Here is a 17,610-nt window from a genome sequence, read left to right as displayed (position 1 = left end):
ATCTAAATGCTATTCCTCTAATACAGAGGAGTAAGCATAATCATGTTTTGTCCCAGAACAGAAAAAATATGAGTTGTCATTTTCCGAAGGTGAAATCAGAGAAGGGAGAAAATTTGACTATTATTTTTCATGGACCTCTAGCCCTGTAAATCTAGCCGTTTAATGTCAATACTTGAAGCAAAATACTAAGCAGTCTGTTTAGTTTATCCCACTAGGAGTCATAAGATGCACCATCCCCCAAAGCAATGGTCATAGGTGCCTCTGGAACTCTGAGATGCCATGTCACAAAAATAGCACCGGGTATGAAAAACTTTAGAAAAAAAGGATGCATTACCACAGCAAGACAGCTCGCAGCTCATCCTCCTAAACAAAGTTCACACTCAGCAAGCCCAAAATCCATTCCCACCTTGACCACTTCCACAGGGACACAATGTGCTCTCCAGTATTGCTGGAAGAGGACACACGTTCTTCTAGAGTAGATGTTTCCCTGTCTACTCTTGGCTTTTCAATCAATTGACTTATATAAATCTGGACAAATTATGTAGCCTCTATTTTGTTACCACTGTCCGAAGCCCTGAAACAAACAGACTAGTGCTGTGGTTGTGTGTGCCTAATGGAGAGCTTAAGAAGTTTCTTCAGATAAATTAAAATTTGGCACACGCAAAAAGTGAGTCTTTGATATTCAAAGGGAATACATCTATATAAATGTTCACATTCACAAATTCACTCAAAAAAAAAAAAATCACATACCCTTTGAGAGAAAAACAAAACAAAACAAGAGTGCTACTTATTCATTCCAAATTGACTGACTCCAGCATTCCAGCCCCTTCAACTGTAGCATTCAATTTGTGCTACAGACCTTAGGCACACTTTCTCGTTTAACTATCAAAATGACCCTTTGAGACAGGTGTTATTATCATGACTATTATTTTTAACTATTCCAAATTACTGCAAATCGCAGAATTTAGGAGTGGTTTGCGAACAGTCAATAAACAAACACTAAATCAGTGAATGCTGGGGGTCTATTATATTGAGAAGAATGCTGGGGCATGGGGTTGGAGTTGACATCCCTTTGAAGCAGCAGCGCCCTCTGTCCCCGGAGCTGGCCGCCTACCTTCCTTGGCCCTCTGTGTCGTGGACGCCACTGTGCTCTGGGAGCAGTACACCTCCCGGGTCTGGATCCCACCGCCACAGACGGGTCCCGCTGCCTGCCAGTGGGGGTCCTGCTGCTCCAGCAGGAGAGAGACTTGGCATTCTTTCCACTCAGAGGTCCTCCAGGAATATCTGTTTTGGTTTGATATATTTAAAAGAAGGAGAAGTAAGGAAAATGTAAGATTCAAAAGAAAACTTAAGCCATGACATAAAGCGTACATATAATCTGTCTTTCTGGGGCCAAGTCTTTGCGTGTGGATAAAGAAGTCTGCTGGCTTTGAATTACTAAACATCTTTTATTTCCTAGAGGAAACCACTACAGCCCACAGTGGCAATAGGTGGCACAGGATGAAGGGAATAAAGTAAGGAAATAATAAAATACAGTGGGTGTGTCTCAGACTTGAAGCTACTGAGAGAGAAGAATTAATTGGAAGCGGTTGGCATTCCGCTTGAAATCCAAACGAACCTAATTCATGCAGCTGAACCTGTCATGGAGTTTCAATTCACAAAACTTCTAGATGACTTTGTGTGAAAGCTGGCCTTCCGTTTTTAATTGGTAGGACAGTGCATCAATGTGAGAAGTTGCACATATATTATTTTAAACAGAGATGACCTTCAACTTGCCAACCTTCTTGATATAGGAAACTATTTCTACTCATATGAACCCTTGCCACTGGGATAAAGTTACACATATTAAAAATGAGTTAATGCTGGCCACTGTATTTGATTAGAGTACTTTTTTTTAACACATACAGCCATGCTGTTATTTAAGCTAACTTAGGTATATTTTCCCTTAGTTTACAACTGTTGAAGAAACGCAATAATACGCACACACACGCACATGCATGCATACAAATAAGGGGAAGAAACACAATGACACGGACACACAATTGTTTATACAAAAAACAAAACAACACTCACAGCACTACATCCATACCTGGAGAATTACTTTAGACAAAATTTCCTTTTGTGACTTATTACAACATTCCTCAAACCCACAGTATTGCTACAACCCTACAGCATTCAGGTAAACACCATCAGACTCATTAACTTCTGGAAGAGTAAGTAAACACTAAGACCATTTTCATATCTGCTGTCACATTTCAGATTTGAGAAAAAATTTGCAATCAAAAATAAGCATATTCTACCAAGAAACTAGATTAAATTTAAAAACAAGCAGCAGGTGCCAAAATCAGGAAGCAAATCTCTAAGAAATCTAATACTGATCAAACTCTTTCACATTGAATGGCATTTAAAATGCTTGAAAGCTGAGAATCACAAGTCTTGTGAAAAGTCCAGTGCGGAAAATGGATTTGGACAATCCTTTGAGATGTGTCCATTTTCATGTGATTTTCCAAGGCTTGAAAATTTTTCCGTGATGGGTAATGGATGAAGGTCCTCCTCATGCTACGTGAACAGGGGCAGTAACACATTTCCAATTCTCACACATGAGACAGGGAGGAGTTCAGGTCTGCCTTTCCCCAGAGACACTCCTGCTCCAGAGACTCCGAAGCCCTTTCTCCTCCCTTCTCCCAAGTCTCATCCTATTTTCCATGGTCAATAAAGCACAGGTCTTGTCCTTCACGTCTCCAAGTCTCACGGCACGTGTATCTCTGTATTCCAGGGCAAAATACAGTAAGATAAGAATATGCTGGGGTCGATTGTTATCAGGTCCTCATTTCAAACTGTCTTTCTCAAAGTGTTCCCTGAAAGAAGAGTTCTCTGGATTTCAGGGAGGGAGTTAAGTACAGCAGTTGAATATGAGGCTCCTGTGATATAGTTAGTGAATAAGATATGCAAAAAGCGGGTGTAGAAGGCAGGCATGCTTTGGAGTCAAACTCAGCTGGCTTCAATCTGAGCTTTGCCAGTACTAGCCATGGGCCTATGGCCCAGTTCTGTTTTCCCATCTGCAAAACGGGGATAATGATAGCAAACATTGAGCCTGGCATATAATAAATGTTCAATAAATGTTAATTCCATTTCTTCTTTTGTCCTTTTACATGTCTCCTCAGCCCCTTGCTGCCACAGAAAACAGAACATATACCTCCGCACAAGTGCACACACAATATTTTATTTGCAAGGATTTCATCGATTGCATCAAAGGCCCTAATATTACAGATGCCAGGACCGAATTGGTCTAAGCTCCAGCAACCAAGTTCAGCAAAGACTGTGAACCTGAAGTTTAGACTGTAGCAAGTTACAGTAATTTGTTTGCTTGTTTGAAAGGAATGGGCCATGCTAAATAACTGCTTCTTCAATTAATTTATCATAACCCTACACGAATTAGCAATGGATGAATTCTGGAAGCTAGCATGGAGAAAAATGAACAGATAAGTTTAATGACTACAGTTTTACCACAAAAACCCTCTTGGTAGTTCATCAGCCCCAAACACCCAGCTTCCGTTCACTGGCAAATGACAAATTCTCTAAAGAAATATAAGACATTTATCGCTATTGCTGTTGTTTACCACCTCAGAGAAAATGCCAACCCAGCAAGAGGCAAAGGAAAAAAGCACTGCGGTAAAGGGCTTCTATATTACTTTTAAAAACGTGCTTCTTTTCATAGTCTTTGCTCATCTTTTTCTCTTTAATTTTTTTTCAAAAGCCTGATCTATGTTTAGTCACAAATCACCCGGCAGCCATGAAAACTGAACATTGTGAACTCCACCAACGTGAGAAAGCATCTCCAGGATCTGACAGAATAAGAAATCAAAGGCGTGTCCGTTCAGCTAAACGTTCCTCACATTCTCCTTTAGAAGATGTAACCGCAGTAGGGCTCCGGCCTCCGGAAAACTTGGCTTTGCGACTGCCTGGGTCACTCTCTTTAATGGCTAGCACCGGTGACTTCCCAGCCCTCTGTCTCCCAATTCCGTACCGTTCAAGGCATCTCCACTTTGTCCTCATGATTAGGAGGGCAATATGGCAAGTCTCAAAGGTTGGTGTCCTCTCTCAAATAAGTGAGTAGCACTTTTAAACTGGCTGTTGAAATGCCTCAAGTAGAGTAGAAAACCATGAAATGCAAGAAATAAATCAATCCCCATAGCCCCTTACCAATGTGAGTGAATAGGATTGATTTGCTTTTCTCAAAGGGTCTGGCTGAACAGTATAGGCAAGGCATTAATTGATTTGGGCTACCAGGGAATCATATGCCCCCAAGGAACAACAGTAACAGCCAACATTTGTCGAAGGCTGACTCTGTGCCAGGCACTTGGCTAAGCAATATAAGTGAATTACTTCATTTAATCTTGCCAGGAACTCGATGAAATTTCCTATTTTACAGACGAGAAAACTGGAATAAAGAAGAAGTAACTCTCCCAAGGTCACATAATCAAGTGGAAGAGCAGAATTCAAAGTCAGGTTTATCTGATTTCAGGCACATATGCTTAATGAAATGATACTCTGGTAGATGAAAAACATGAATGGCAACCCATGTAGCTGTGTCAGGTGGCACAGAGAACAAGTTCAGGAGACACTAGCTATCTGCCTAACCATTACCAGCAAAAGTAAATGTTGTTCTAGCTGAGTTCTGGTCTGAAAAAAACAAAAAAAGATGCATCTATTAATTCCTCTGTTGGTGACAAAGTTATTGTCAGTAACATATGACCAGCAATATTTCATGTCGTCAAAATATTTTTTTCTTTTCAACTCAACACAAATACATAGTTTGAGAGTATTTTTTAGCCAGTCATGATATAAGTAGAGCACTGCAATCACACAGAATCAAATTTTAGCATTTTTAGGAGAGATTTGCAGGTTACAGAGAAACAAAGGATACACCAAATAAAGGAATGTCTAATTGTGGAAATTAAAATTTCCATTAAAAGGTGCAGAAGATAAATATTTTAAGAGGAAAACCTTCTCAGAGGCCCTGAAATCAAATTTTCCACATTGTTCCTTGGTCATTCAGTATATTGGGTAAACCTGCCTTCCTATTACATGGAAACAACTCTGATGTCCCATGGTCGAGCACAGTGGGTCCCTCAAACCTCTGAGGAGAAAAATTCTGGTAACTCAAATACAGAATCCACAAGGAAAACAACTCCTAAAAGGAAATTTTAGTTAGGATAAAAATATGCATGTGAGACTGAAGCCAGACAGGAGCTTAAAAAGCAGGTCACACAATAAAAAGAAATAACCTGCCCAAATGGTAAGTGAATCACTCACTCATCCATTTGCTCATTCATCCTCTCTTTCAACAAGTGATCCTAGAGCTTCAACTATTACTCTTCCAGACAATAGAAATGCACAGCAGTGACCGAGACAAAGTCCTTGACCTTGTGACGATTACCTTCTAGTTGAAAGAGGGCCAAAAACACATCAACATGTAACATGGTGAGGAGATCCTAAGATGGTGGCTAGGTGAGACAGGGCAAGAAAACACTTCTGTGAAAAATACTAGATAAAAGCCAGAAAGTGACCCAGAACACCAGTTCCAGCGATGCACCAGCCAGACAAGGTCTGCTGAATCCACAGGGACCATGCATTTGGTGAAACCGGGAGTCAGCATTTTGAAATAAGTGAGTGAGCCGGCTGAAAATCCGGCGGCCATACTGCGGTGTGGGGAAACCGTGGGTTGGTGTTTGGAGATGGAGTAGTTCTTTTTTAAAAAAAACCTGGGAGTGGCTGTGGCTACGGCAGCAACTGTGCAGTGAAGCACAGCAGGAACGGGCTGTGCCACGCCTCAATATCTGGTGTGGAAGATAGCCCTTCCCGCACCCGCTGCTAATTGTGTCAAAGCCAGGAGGGCAGAGAGGAGCCAAAAGGAGAAAGAAACTATGCCCTTTGCAGCCATCTTCCCGGTGGGCTGGGGATGCTCCTGCCTAGGGCCAGAGAAACAGCCCAGAGCCGCGCCACAGGTGCCAGTGTGACAGGGAGTGTATCCCACAGCACTGCACACACGCCACAATATCGGCTGTGGACAGTGGCCTTTAGTGCACCCACAGCTAACTGTCCCAGAGCTGGGAAGGGGGAGCTGTGCGAAAACAGGGATATTAACATGCCCCATTCAGCTATCCTTTCAGCTGGCTGGGAACGCCCTTGCACAGCCTGGCGGCCCACGGCTTCCCTGGAGGGCCGGTGCACACGTGTGACATGGCACAGCCTTCCCTCAGTAGAAGTCCTGGAAGAGCATGGCTGAGAAGGGGGACCCACTCGGAAATCCCAGGGACCCTACCCCAATACCAAGGACTTGTGGGTCAGCTGCAGAGACAATCTGTGGCAAAACTGGGATGAAGGCTTAGACTCTTGCAACAGCCTTAAATCTCCAGGAACACCTGGGAGGTTTGATTATTAAAGCTACCCTGCCTCTCTAACTGCTCAGACACACACCCCTCATTCAGGGCGGACAGCACCAACAACACACCCAAACTTGGTGCACCAATTGAACCCCACAAGAATCAGACCCCTACACACCACAAAGACAAAGTCAGGAGAACTGACTTGAGGGGAATAGATGACTCACGGATGCCATCTGCTGGTTAGTTAGAGAAAGTGTACGCCACCAAGCTGCAGATCTGACAAATTAGAGATTGGTGTTTTTCATATTCTGAAAGAACCCTATCAAGTAGAGCAAATGCCAAGAGGCAAAAAACAACAGAAAATTTTAAAGCATATGATAAAACCAGATGATATGGAGAACCCAAACCCAAACACCCAAATCAAAAGATCAGAGGAGACACAGTTCTTGGAGCAATTAATCAAAGAACTAAAGACAAACAACAAGAGCATGGCACAGGATATAAAGGACATGAAGAAGAGCATGGCACAGGATATAAAGGACATACAGAAGACCCTAGAAGAGCATAAAGAAGAACTTGCAAGAGTAAATAAAAAAAATAGGAGATCTTATGGAAATAAAAGAAACTGTTGACCAAATTAAAAAGATTCTGGATACTCATAGTACAAGACTAGAGGAAGCTGAACAATGACTCAGCATCCTCAAAGACCACAGAATGGAAAATGGAAGAACAAAAGAACGAGTGGGGAAAAAAATAAAAAAATTGAAATGGATCTCAGGGATATGACAGATAAAACAAAAAGTCCAAATTTAAGACTCATTGGTGTCCCAGAAGGGGAAGAGAAGGGTAAAGGTCTAGAAAGAGTATTCAAAGAAATTGTTGGGGAAAACTTCCCAAACCTTCTACACAATATAAATACACAAAGCATAAATGCCCAGCAAACTCCAAATAGAATAAATCCAAATAAACCCACTCCAAGACATATTCTGATCAGACTGACAAATACTGAAGAGAAGGAGCAAGTTCTGAAAGCAGAAAGAGAAAATCAATTCACCACATACAAAGGAAACAACATAAGACTAAGGAGTGACTACTCAGTGGCCACCATGGAGGCGAGAAGGCAGTGGCATGACATATTTAAAATTCTCAAAGAGAAAAATTTCCAACGAAGAATACTTAGCCAGCAAAACTCTCCTTCAAATTTGAGGGAGAGCTTAAATTTTTCACAGACAAACAAATGCTGAGAGATTTTGCTAATAAAAGCCCTGCCCTGCCCCAGATACTAAAGGGAGCCCTACTGACAGAGAAACAAAGAAAGAAGAGAGAGAGAGAGAGAGAGAGAAATTTAACAGACATATATAGAATATTACATCCCAAATCACCAGAACACACATTCTTCTCTAGTGATCATGGATCTTTCTCCAGAATAGACCATAGGCTGGGATATAAAACAAGCCTCAATAAATCTAAAAAAATTGAATTTATTCAAAGCACATTCTCTGACCACAGTGGAATACAAATAGAAGTCAATAACCATCAGAGACTTGGAAAATTCACAAACACCTGGAGGTGTTTAAGTCAAAGAAAGGAATCATCTAACTGTGGAAGATGTTCTCATCAAGGAGACAAATTTTGGATTAAGGAAGCTTACTCGAGGCCTTGAAAATAAATCATCCAGGTAGACAACTTGACAACAGGAACCAAGGAATCCTGTAACCAAACTATTCTCTGAATTGAAGGAGGGAAGGGGCAGAAGGAGCAAGGAATTCATTCTATGATGCAATTAGTAGAGACAACTTAAGTAGACACATCTTAAATTAGCAATGCTGAAATTAGAAAAGTGTAGACACACGTAGGGAATATTTTTTGAAACTCCTCCATCCTACTAATGTGACATAAAATGATTCCAATAGCAATCAGATGCCAGGACCACCACAGTTTTATAGCGACTGTCCTTTGGAAGCAATGCTTTGTCAGTTTTGTAAGGCTTACAATGCTTACGAAGTGTGGATTTCTTTTTTCCTTCTTCAAAGGGCTTAGATTTAAAGCAAAGCAACATGGAATAGTATCTTAAATGTTGTAATGATGACAGATTGAAAGGATAATTGCATTAGTTAATGGTCAGGTTTTGACTGAGCACATATAGATTTGCAAACACTCTTGGAATTAAAACCCTAATGTAAGGTATTCAAAATTAAATGTATGCATATATTAAAAATCAGTGTACTGCAGCATAACTAATTTATGATAGTGTCTGTTGTCCTTTTAAAGCTGTAAATGCATTTAGAAAAGAATTAACTTGTCATTTTTGCTGAACAGACGACCAAGATAAAGGGAACTGATCAAGCTTTACACATTTTATGCTCTAGTAATTTTTTATTGGATAGAGTGAAACTATTGATTATGGAAAGCTACTCTGAAGTGCAAAGCTCTTTGCTCTTCAGCAGATAGATTTGCTTGCCGAACTCTACATATGTATTAATAGACTTCTAGCACTATGCACAGCACTTAGCAGTATGTTTACTTTCTTACACTAACTGAGTAACACAACTGTCAGTGCAGGAGGATTTAAAATAAAGCAGGACAATGGGGACTTACAACACAAAATGCACCAGTGAAAGATAGAGCCATAAAAAGGTATCAGTTTCCTTTTGTTGAAACAATTCCAGATTCTTTGAAAAGTGTTGTTTCTTCTCTAAAACAGATTCTCCTGAGGTTTGGTTCCAGGTCATTACTCCTTTCCTCCTCAAATGCTGCAGAAAACCTACTTAATTAAAACAATTAAAAAAAAAAAAAAAGTTCCTGAAAGCATCCACTAATTCATTCAACAACCATTTACTGAGCTTCTACTATGTACAGGGTGTTAGGTGCTGTGGTAGAAAATCAATAGATGAAACAGAAGATACGGTAGGAACTGTGTGTAACATTCTGCTTGGGGAGACAACTTTTTGTCAATTTAGACTGTGATCTCATTCCTCACTCTTCTTTTAGCTACTCTTATAACGAATCATAACAGAGAGTTCTTATCTGGAAGACCACACACAATGTTAGCAGGAGTATGGCAGCCATTGGGGTTCACAGCTAAACTGATGAGATCATTTTCTGGGTAGGTGTCCTTAATCTCCTTGAAGATGCCACTTTCAGCTGCTCTTTATAAGAAACGCCTTTGAATTTGATACACACACATGCTATTTAATAAGTTTCTGCACAGAATAAAATACTCTGTGCATAATATTGTTCCGGAACTACTCTACTTTTGAGTTTTCATTCATTCTTTTATTTAGCCAGCGTTTACTGAGCAACTATGATGAACGAGGCATGTGTCTTGGGACTGCTCTCTCTAAAGTAGAGGGGAAAGAAAACAACAAACAAAAAAGCCACATTCAAATCCATGGGGATGATGTGTGGGAACATCACCAAGTATTAAACATTCTTAAAGGACATCATTATAGTGTTCTGGATGCTATAGTTTTGAAAAAGTATATATTACAAGAGTCTTGAGGTGAAAAACTAAGTGAACACAGACTGAAAGTTTTCAGTTTCCTGAATTTTCCAGTAACTAACACAGTGACAGGTCCAAGGAAGTGTTGAACAAACATCTCTTCACAACACATCAATCCCAGCACGCACTCCAACACAGTGGGGAAAGGAAGCAAACAACCGGGCCAAGTTTTTATCCACTATTGTTTTCTTTGGCTCTATCCTTGGCTTCAATATTCATCTAAAAAAATCCATCAAGATTTTTCTCATGGAAAAAGAATTTTATCCAGGAAATCTAAAATTGAGTCAGTGCCTCAAAGAGATGTTAGGGAGAACCAGGCTAGTCACGGGGAGTTGTTTTTACAAACAAATCAAAGTGGGCTAACAGAGACAGACTTCTCAGCATAACTTTCCAGAGGTAGACTTTTTTTTGAAGAATCTCTATCCACAAGAAGGAAAAATTCATACATACCAGGAGCAAGAAAGGACAGATTAAAGAAGCCCATCTGTTCAGTGCCAGACCAGAATACTGAAATGAAGTTTTAAAAATTGGCTTTCCTGTACAGTAAAATCAAAAAGCCTATATAATACCATCAGTCAAGCAGCTTCCACCTTCAGATCGTCCTAAGAGTTTTATTCACTGTTTAACAGCTCCTTCTTGTATTCAATTCCAAAATCTCAATGAGCATTCAAGAGGTAGAACACTGGTTGCCTCTTGGTGGGGTGAAGGAAGTTGCTGGTAGGTGGTCTTAAGTGGCACTTCCAGGAAAGATGTCTGCAGTTGACATTTTTCAATATCCTGAGTGCTACAGTGACTTCAGCCAGAATGGTGGTTCCTTACTTAAACACCTGGGCTCTAGAGTCATAGCTGTGCTGGAACTAGGACACGTCTTAGTTCTCTGACTTTAAACAGTTAAAAATATTACAGCCCCTGTGTCCTCTGTCTTTCTTTTATTGTCTCAGAATGCTTTTGACCTTCCTCTTAGTTGGAATTTAAGATCTAATACTTTAGATGTTACTCCAGACAAAGAATAGGAACCAAGTGCCAAGGTATCTTATAAAACCGGTATCTTAGAGTATTTGGGAGCAGAGAGTAATAACATGATGCCTAAAGTCATGATGCCCAATAAAATAAGAGATAACCACACCAAAAGAAATGGTGGCAAGTGGTAAGCAGATTTATTCCGTCTCTCTGGTTTCTAGTCCCACCCCATAATACAGTGCTTAATATTATGCTGGGGATGGGGAGGACATACAGAATTATAAAGAAATTGTATAAGGCTGGGATAAGGGGTATTTTGGGGTCTATATGTGTCTTGGTCAAAACTTGTACACCTTTGAATCAAACCTGAGGCATCACAATGCTAACCTCCCTGAGGTTCTAAAATTTCCCAAACAAGCATAACATAGACAGGTCTCTGTCTCCTTTTAAGTTAACTTAGGATCCCAAGACAATTTTCTAAGTGTTCTGGTCCCGAGGAGTGCTTCTGGAATGCACTCTTCTAGGTCACAATTCATTTCATGGAATTACACCCTATGGACTGGCACTCATGGTATTTAGAGCTAAACTGCTCAATGGAGCCAGCTGGTAGGGAGAGTGATGTCTAAGATGCCTAAACTATGCAACTGAAGAACAAGTATTTTTTGAGCAATATAAATATGCAGAGTCTAGAGCACTCTTCTAGCTATACCCTCTTCTTGGAATATTCTTCCCCCAATCACCTGTATGGCTAATTTCCTTACTTCCTTCAAGTCCCCTCCTCTCTCAAATCCTGCTTTTATAAATGAGACTTCTCAGATGACTTTGTTTAATTCTACAACCTCCGCTGGCCTACTTCACAGCATTCCCGAACCCTGCACTATTACCCTACTTTAATTTTCTTTTTGTTTTTTTTTCCATAGCACATACACAAACTCTATAGTTTATTGATTACATTTAGAGTTCGTATCTCCACTAAAATGTAAGCCCCATGGGGACAAAGAAATTTTTCTATTTTGTTTGACTGAGGTATCCCAAATGCTAACTTAATGCTTGACATATAGCATGAGCTCAATATATACTTGTTGACTGAATGAATACATCTATAACAAAGATGGTGGACAGATAAAAGTCAAACATCCATTCTAAGAGAATTGAAAAAAAAAAAAAAAACCAACTATGAAGAGTCACAGAAATGTACAGTTTCCTGCCAGGGAGATATATAGTTAATCAAATTGCTTGATGAATACAAATTGCTCAGGATGAATTCTGGGAAAGGAGAAATGGACATTTTTGTTCCTTAATCGTTTGCTTCCATTCCCCATGTTCACAATAAAATTCAATCACTAGGTCAACTAGAAACAAAAGGTGGTACACAGCCTTTATGCTTTCCTGTGGTGGAGGCCACAACCCCGATTTCAGACAAAAACTAATGTCAGTCAATGCTAATTATGCATTCTCCTTTCCTCAACCAAGTGGTTGCATTAGTTCACATGTATTTTGGAGAACCACAATACATGTACATATGTTTGTATGTGTGTATACTTATGTGTGCATATCTTGTATATTCAGCATGTATTCACTATCATGTGTATTCACTATGATTATCATGAGAACCAATGTGATGTAACAGAAAGAATATTGATTTTGGAGCCGAACAAACCTGAATTTGAATCTTAACAATGATGTTTATACCTCTTGCTCTTCAAAGTGTCCCATTTGGAAGATAAACTCTGTGTTACTCTAAATAATCTTTGTAAAATCCCTAATATAGTTTAATTGGCCAACAGCAGGTACTGAGTGTAAGGTAGGTATTATTTAACAAAGGCAGACACAGCTCAACTTTCTAAGCATCATTAGGAAGGGACCATGCTGACTTCTAAGAGAACTGTAATAGTTATTAACAAAGGAAAAGAAGAGAGAAAATGGAAGGATGTCTATAAATCAACAAATTGTTGAAAATACTGGAAAGGATTCACCATAAGTTCCATGGAAGCAATGAAAGAAAAAGTCATCATGTCAAGGTAATAATCATTTACCCACATCCTATTCCCACCTGCCTACCATTGAGAACTTTTGTGAATTATGCATCAATGGGGAAGGGGGAGGATTTCCAAATTACCCAGATATAATAAATTTCTACTGCATAGAATAACTACAGTATGCCTTCCAAGGAATCAGGAATTCTCATTCTGGAGGGAATTACCACAACTTCACAGGGCAACAATAGTGGTCCCCTTTCATGTAGTATCTCCTGTGTTGGGCACACACATTTTACTTGCCTGGTATGGAGTCTCCAACCTGCAACAGAGGCCATATTATTATTGAAGTCTTAGAAAATTGTAAGGCTTGTCCAAGGTCACACAGCTAATAAGTGACGGTGATGGGGATACAATTTTAATTCAGTCTATCTGTTTTCAACAGAGACAGAGACCCCAGAGTTATGCCATTTCTAAGCCCCCATTTCACCCCCAAATTAGTGTTTTCTGCACATATAATTAACACAACTAGGAAGGATTCAGTGAGATCCATAATTTGAGTTAATATGTAAAGAATCATGAGTCACATCTTCCTTCTGGGCTTTTGAGCTGAGGAATGATAAAAATCAAAGTGTCATCTTGGTGAAAAATGAGTAATCAGTATGTAAGCAGTGTGTTCAATCAACACTGATTCCAGTGGCGAGGCGGGGGAGTGAGTAGCTGAGAATCTGACACCAAAAACTTCGCCTCTCTAACTGGCCCCCCTACACCCCAATACACACTCATCATTTCAGGCCAACAGAGCAGCCAGGCCTCTAGTCTCCCAGCACATCAAGAATACTTGTTGAGTTTGTAACCCACACACATCTTCACACATCCCCAGATGATCAATTCCTATAAAAAGCTAATTTTTCCTCATCTTATTTTTCAGTGGGGAAATGGTTCTCAAATCTTACAGACTGCAAGAAACTACTAGAAAATGTCTATCTAAAATAGATACAGATTTGACAGATACAGTTCAGGCAGTTGCCCAGCCGGGCATCACCACCAATGCATCCCCTCCAGACTTATAAATAGCCAGCCTCAAAAAACTTACTATTATCATTTTCAGATTGGGCCCATCATCAGCCAACAACCCAGAAGAAAATACACTGCGGGCCTTTACCAGGGGCTTTACAGCCAGACAGAATATAACCAATAGTAAGATATTAAAATATAAGCCTTTTTCCAACACATACTCTCTCCCTAGGGACTCTGGAGTAGAGACCCTGCCACAGAGATTTGGAGGCAGAATTGGGTTAAAAATGAGCCTTAGTCACTCATTAGCAATGTGACCTCAGGAATTATTTAATCTCTCTGAGCATCTGCACGATGAGAATGATATGAATGGCTTCTTAGGTTGTTTTAAGAATTATGTGAAACATGCCAGGTAATAATAGTTAATGTTTATTAGCATTTACTATACAACAAGCACAGGGTTAGTAGATGAGGAAACTAAGGCACAAGGAGACTAAGTAATTTGCCGAAGTTCACATAATTAGAAAGTCACAGGACCTAGGGAGTCCACACCAAATCCCATAGTCTTAAACCACTGCCCTAATACTGCCTAATTTGGAAATTCTATATTGAGTAAAGACTCAATGAATGTGAGTCACAGCTGCTGTTATTAACATCCCCTTCTTTACATACATGGTTATATATAATATTAAATCCTCATACCAAAGAATGCACAATACCTGGGACATGGCTGCAAAAGCTCTCCCTCGACAACGCAGGCTTCTTTCTCAAGAAGTTCAGGACATTCCTTTCCACCTCCAATAGCAATGCGCTTCACATTCCGGCTCCTGCTCCTAAATCCTGGGGAAAGACTCCCTGAACGACATGTCTTGGAGCAGGGGCTCCAGGAGGACCACTCGGTGGTTTCACAGTCTTTCGGCATGATGCAGGACTGAACAGTCAAAGGGAAGGAGTCTTGCATGCAAAGGCTGATGGAACAGAAGCAGAAAACAGGAGGCCATTGATTCAAACAGATGCAATGGGCATTATGAAGTACCGACTACAAAAAAAAAACTGAAATCTGGTTTAAGCTTTTGAATAGGAGGATTTTAAAAAATGTTAAAGGCACCATGATAAAATATTGAAGGATATAACATTTTAAGAAGCATTCTATTTCATCTGAAACAGTGAAGCTCTTTCACTCCAGAAAGGCATAAATGCAAGGTGGTTCTGCCTTGTACCTTGTCCAAAGGATAATCAGAAATAATGGAGGTTCTTTCTAGCATGCTTTCACCTATGATATGGCCTATGATTGCCACTTATCAATTGATTCCCAGGTGCCACACACTGAGCGGGGCTTCACAGACATGCTGGCACAACAACTTAGGGTTTACTTATTAGTATCTCCATTTTAAAGATGAAAAAACTTAAGACCAAGAGAAGCTAAATAATTTGTTCAAGGTTAAATAAAGGTAAAGGTAAGCTTTAGAGTATAAATCAATCCATGCTTTTGAATACTAGGCTATTAAAAAAATGTGATCTTGATTATGTTTCCACACACTGTTAGCTCTGAGCATCAATTTCCTCATTTGCAAAATTCAGGTGCTATCAAGTACTAACAATCTAATTGGGGAACCAATAAATAAATAAAAAGATTAATGTGCTAATGTGATAATGTAATGAACTCAACATAAAAGCAATTGTAGTGATGAAGCATTGATGGACCACCTGGGAAGGTGGTGGTGGGGGTAGTCAGAGAGGACATCTGAGCTTCATTTTAAAAGATTAATGGAGCATCTCAGGTACACAGGGAAGACTATTCTCCGTCAAGGGACTGGGATACTCAAAGCCTTGAAATAACTTGTACGGTGAGAACCAGGGGTATGCTGGAGCTGGCTGGTACTGGCTCACAAGAGTCAATTGCTAAATTTTCAGGGAATTTGCAAGTCATTTGATTTCATGATTTGACTTAATAATAATAGCAAAAAGTTTCACATCAGGGCCTAGTCTAATCTGATCAATGAAATTTCATCTTACTGGGCTAGTGGGAAGAACACTGGCTGTGAATCAGGAATATCTGGGTCCTGAACTTTCCATCACAATAAATTAGTAGGGCCTTAATGTCTTGGGCAATCAGTTTCATTATCTGCAGGAAAAAAGAATAATAAAATGTCTGCTCACCCTGCAAAGTGGTCTTAACCATTAGCGTAGGTGGCGGAGGTGAAATCACCTTATAAAATTAAAGTACCCAGCAAGGGAACGGCAATCTGAAATGGTAATCAATCTTTTCACAGAAGTTTGTGGGCCTATTTAATGAAACACACATATATTGTTGGTTTGTCTTTTAAAAAAAGATACTGTGATAATTGTACCTCCTTGACATTTATAGAGCACACTGTCATTTGTAAATTACTTCACAAGCATTCAACTGTAAAGGAAATCTTTGAAACTAAAATTTACTCTAGAAATTCTTATACTGGAAATGTAAAAAAGCCTCTTTGCTTCCAAACTAAGGGCAGAAACTCTTAAAAATTAAAAATCAACAGAAATGTACCCCCACTTCATCAGCACTTCAGTTACTACTTTAGCACAATTCTAAATATTTTAAAAATACAGAAAAACAGGGTAATATAATAAAAATCCCAACACCCTATTAGCAATGGATAAAATTTGCTTCAGAGTTTTAGAAATAAATGTAAAATTACAAAATAAGGTGAAATCCCTTGTGCCCTCTACAATCCCAGTTCCAGCTCTGGCTCTGCAGACATAGCCACTATACTGAAGTTGAAGAGTTTTATTCCACACCATGTTTTCATACATACATATTCATAAATAGCATATGGCATTATCTTGCATTTTTTAAATTTTTTTAAATTTTTACTTAAATGTTGTTTTAGTATACATATCACTGTAGGAATTATTTTTCTCACTTAATATTATTTCTGGGCCTACCCATGTTGATAAATACAGATAGAGTTCATTGATTTTTCTGCTGAGTAATATTCTCATACACAAGTACATGGCAATTTAATTATCCATTCCCCAATTAGTGGAGCTTTTGGTTTTGTTCAGTTTCTTGCAATTCCACAGGATGATGCATTGAAACATCTTGTACACTTCTCTGCATGTTACACATTGTGAGAGGATTTCTCTAGGATTTTTTCCTAGAGTTAGGTGATAAATATTCATATAATCAAATACACTAGGAACTGTGATATTTCTCCTTTTCCATATGCTCCCAATACTTGGTATTATCAGACTTACTTTTTCCAAAGTGTTGAGGAAGTGTATTTGCATCTTCCAGATTACCATTCATTTTTATGTTCTTTTAACCCCTTTAGTGAGATGTCAGACTTCCTGCCCTGTGAATTGGCCATTCATACTGTTTGCTCCTCGTGGTAGGCTGACTGAAGCTCCCCAAAAGATATCCACAACCTGTCACATCCCTAGAACCTGTGATTACATTAGCTTACATGTCAAAAGGGACTTTCCATATGTGACTAAATTAAGGATTTTGAGATGAAGAGATTATTCTGGATTATCCAGGTGGGCCCAATATAATAAGGGTCTTTATGAGAGGAAGGCACTCTCAGAGTAGAGGACTTGTGACAATGGAAGCAGAAATTACAATGATATAATGCCCTGAGCCAAGGAATGTGGGAACATCTAGACCCTGGAAAAGGCAAGGAAATGCATTCTCTTCTAGAGCCTCCAGAACAAACAAAGCCCTGTTTACCCATTTTAGACTTCTGGCCTCCAGAACTAAAGATAATAATTTTGTGCTGTT

The 17,610-nt window shown here is 39.5% G+C and overlaps 1 protein-coding gene across 7 annotated transcripts in view; it reads right to left on the bottom strand.

Annotated features, from left to right (window-relative positions):
* THSD7B (thrombospondin type 1 domain containing 7B) overlaps nt 1-17,610 on the bottom strand; it is a 952,777-nt gene that overhangs the window by 594,025 nt on the left and 341,142 nt on the right. For all 7 annotated transcript variants that reach the window (XM_037848906.1, XM_037848908.1, XM_037848910.1 and 4 more), the window contains 2 exons: nt 14,564-14,812; nt 1,115-1,284 (listed from right to left, as the gene is read on the bottom strand). In XM_037848906.1, coding sequence (XP_037704834.1) covers nt 1,115-1,284; nt 14,564-14,812 — 419 coding nt within the window. The remainder of the gene's footprint in view (nt 1-1,114; nt 1,285-14,563; nt 14,813-17,610) is intronic.

This window comes from Choloepus didactylus, chromosome 9 (genome assembly GCF_015220235.1).
Source record: "Choloepus didactylus isolate mChoDid1 chromosome 9, mChoDid1.pri, whole genome shotgun sequence".
NCBI classification, from domain to species: domain Eukaryota; kingdom Metazoa; phylum Chordata; class Mammalia; order Pilosa; family Megalonychidae; genus Choloepus; species Choloepus didactylus.
The sequence above is the reverse complement of the archived record's forward strand: the minus strand, read 5'-3'. Positions and strand labels throughout refer to the sequence as shown.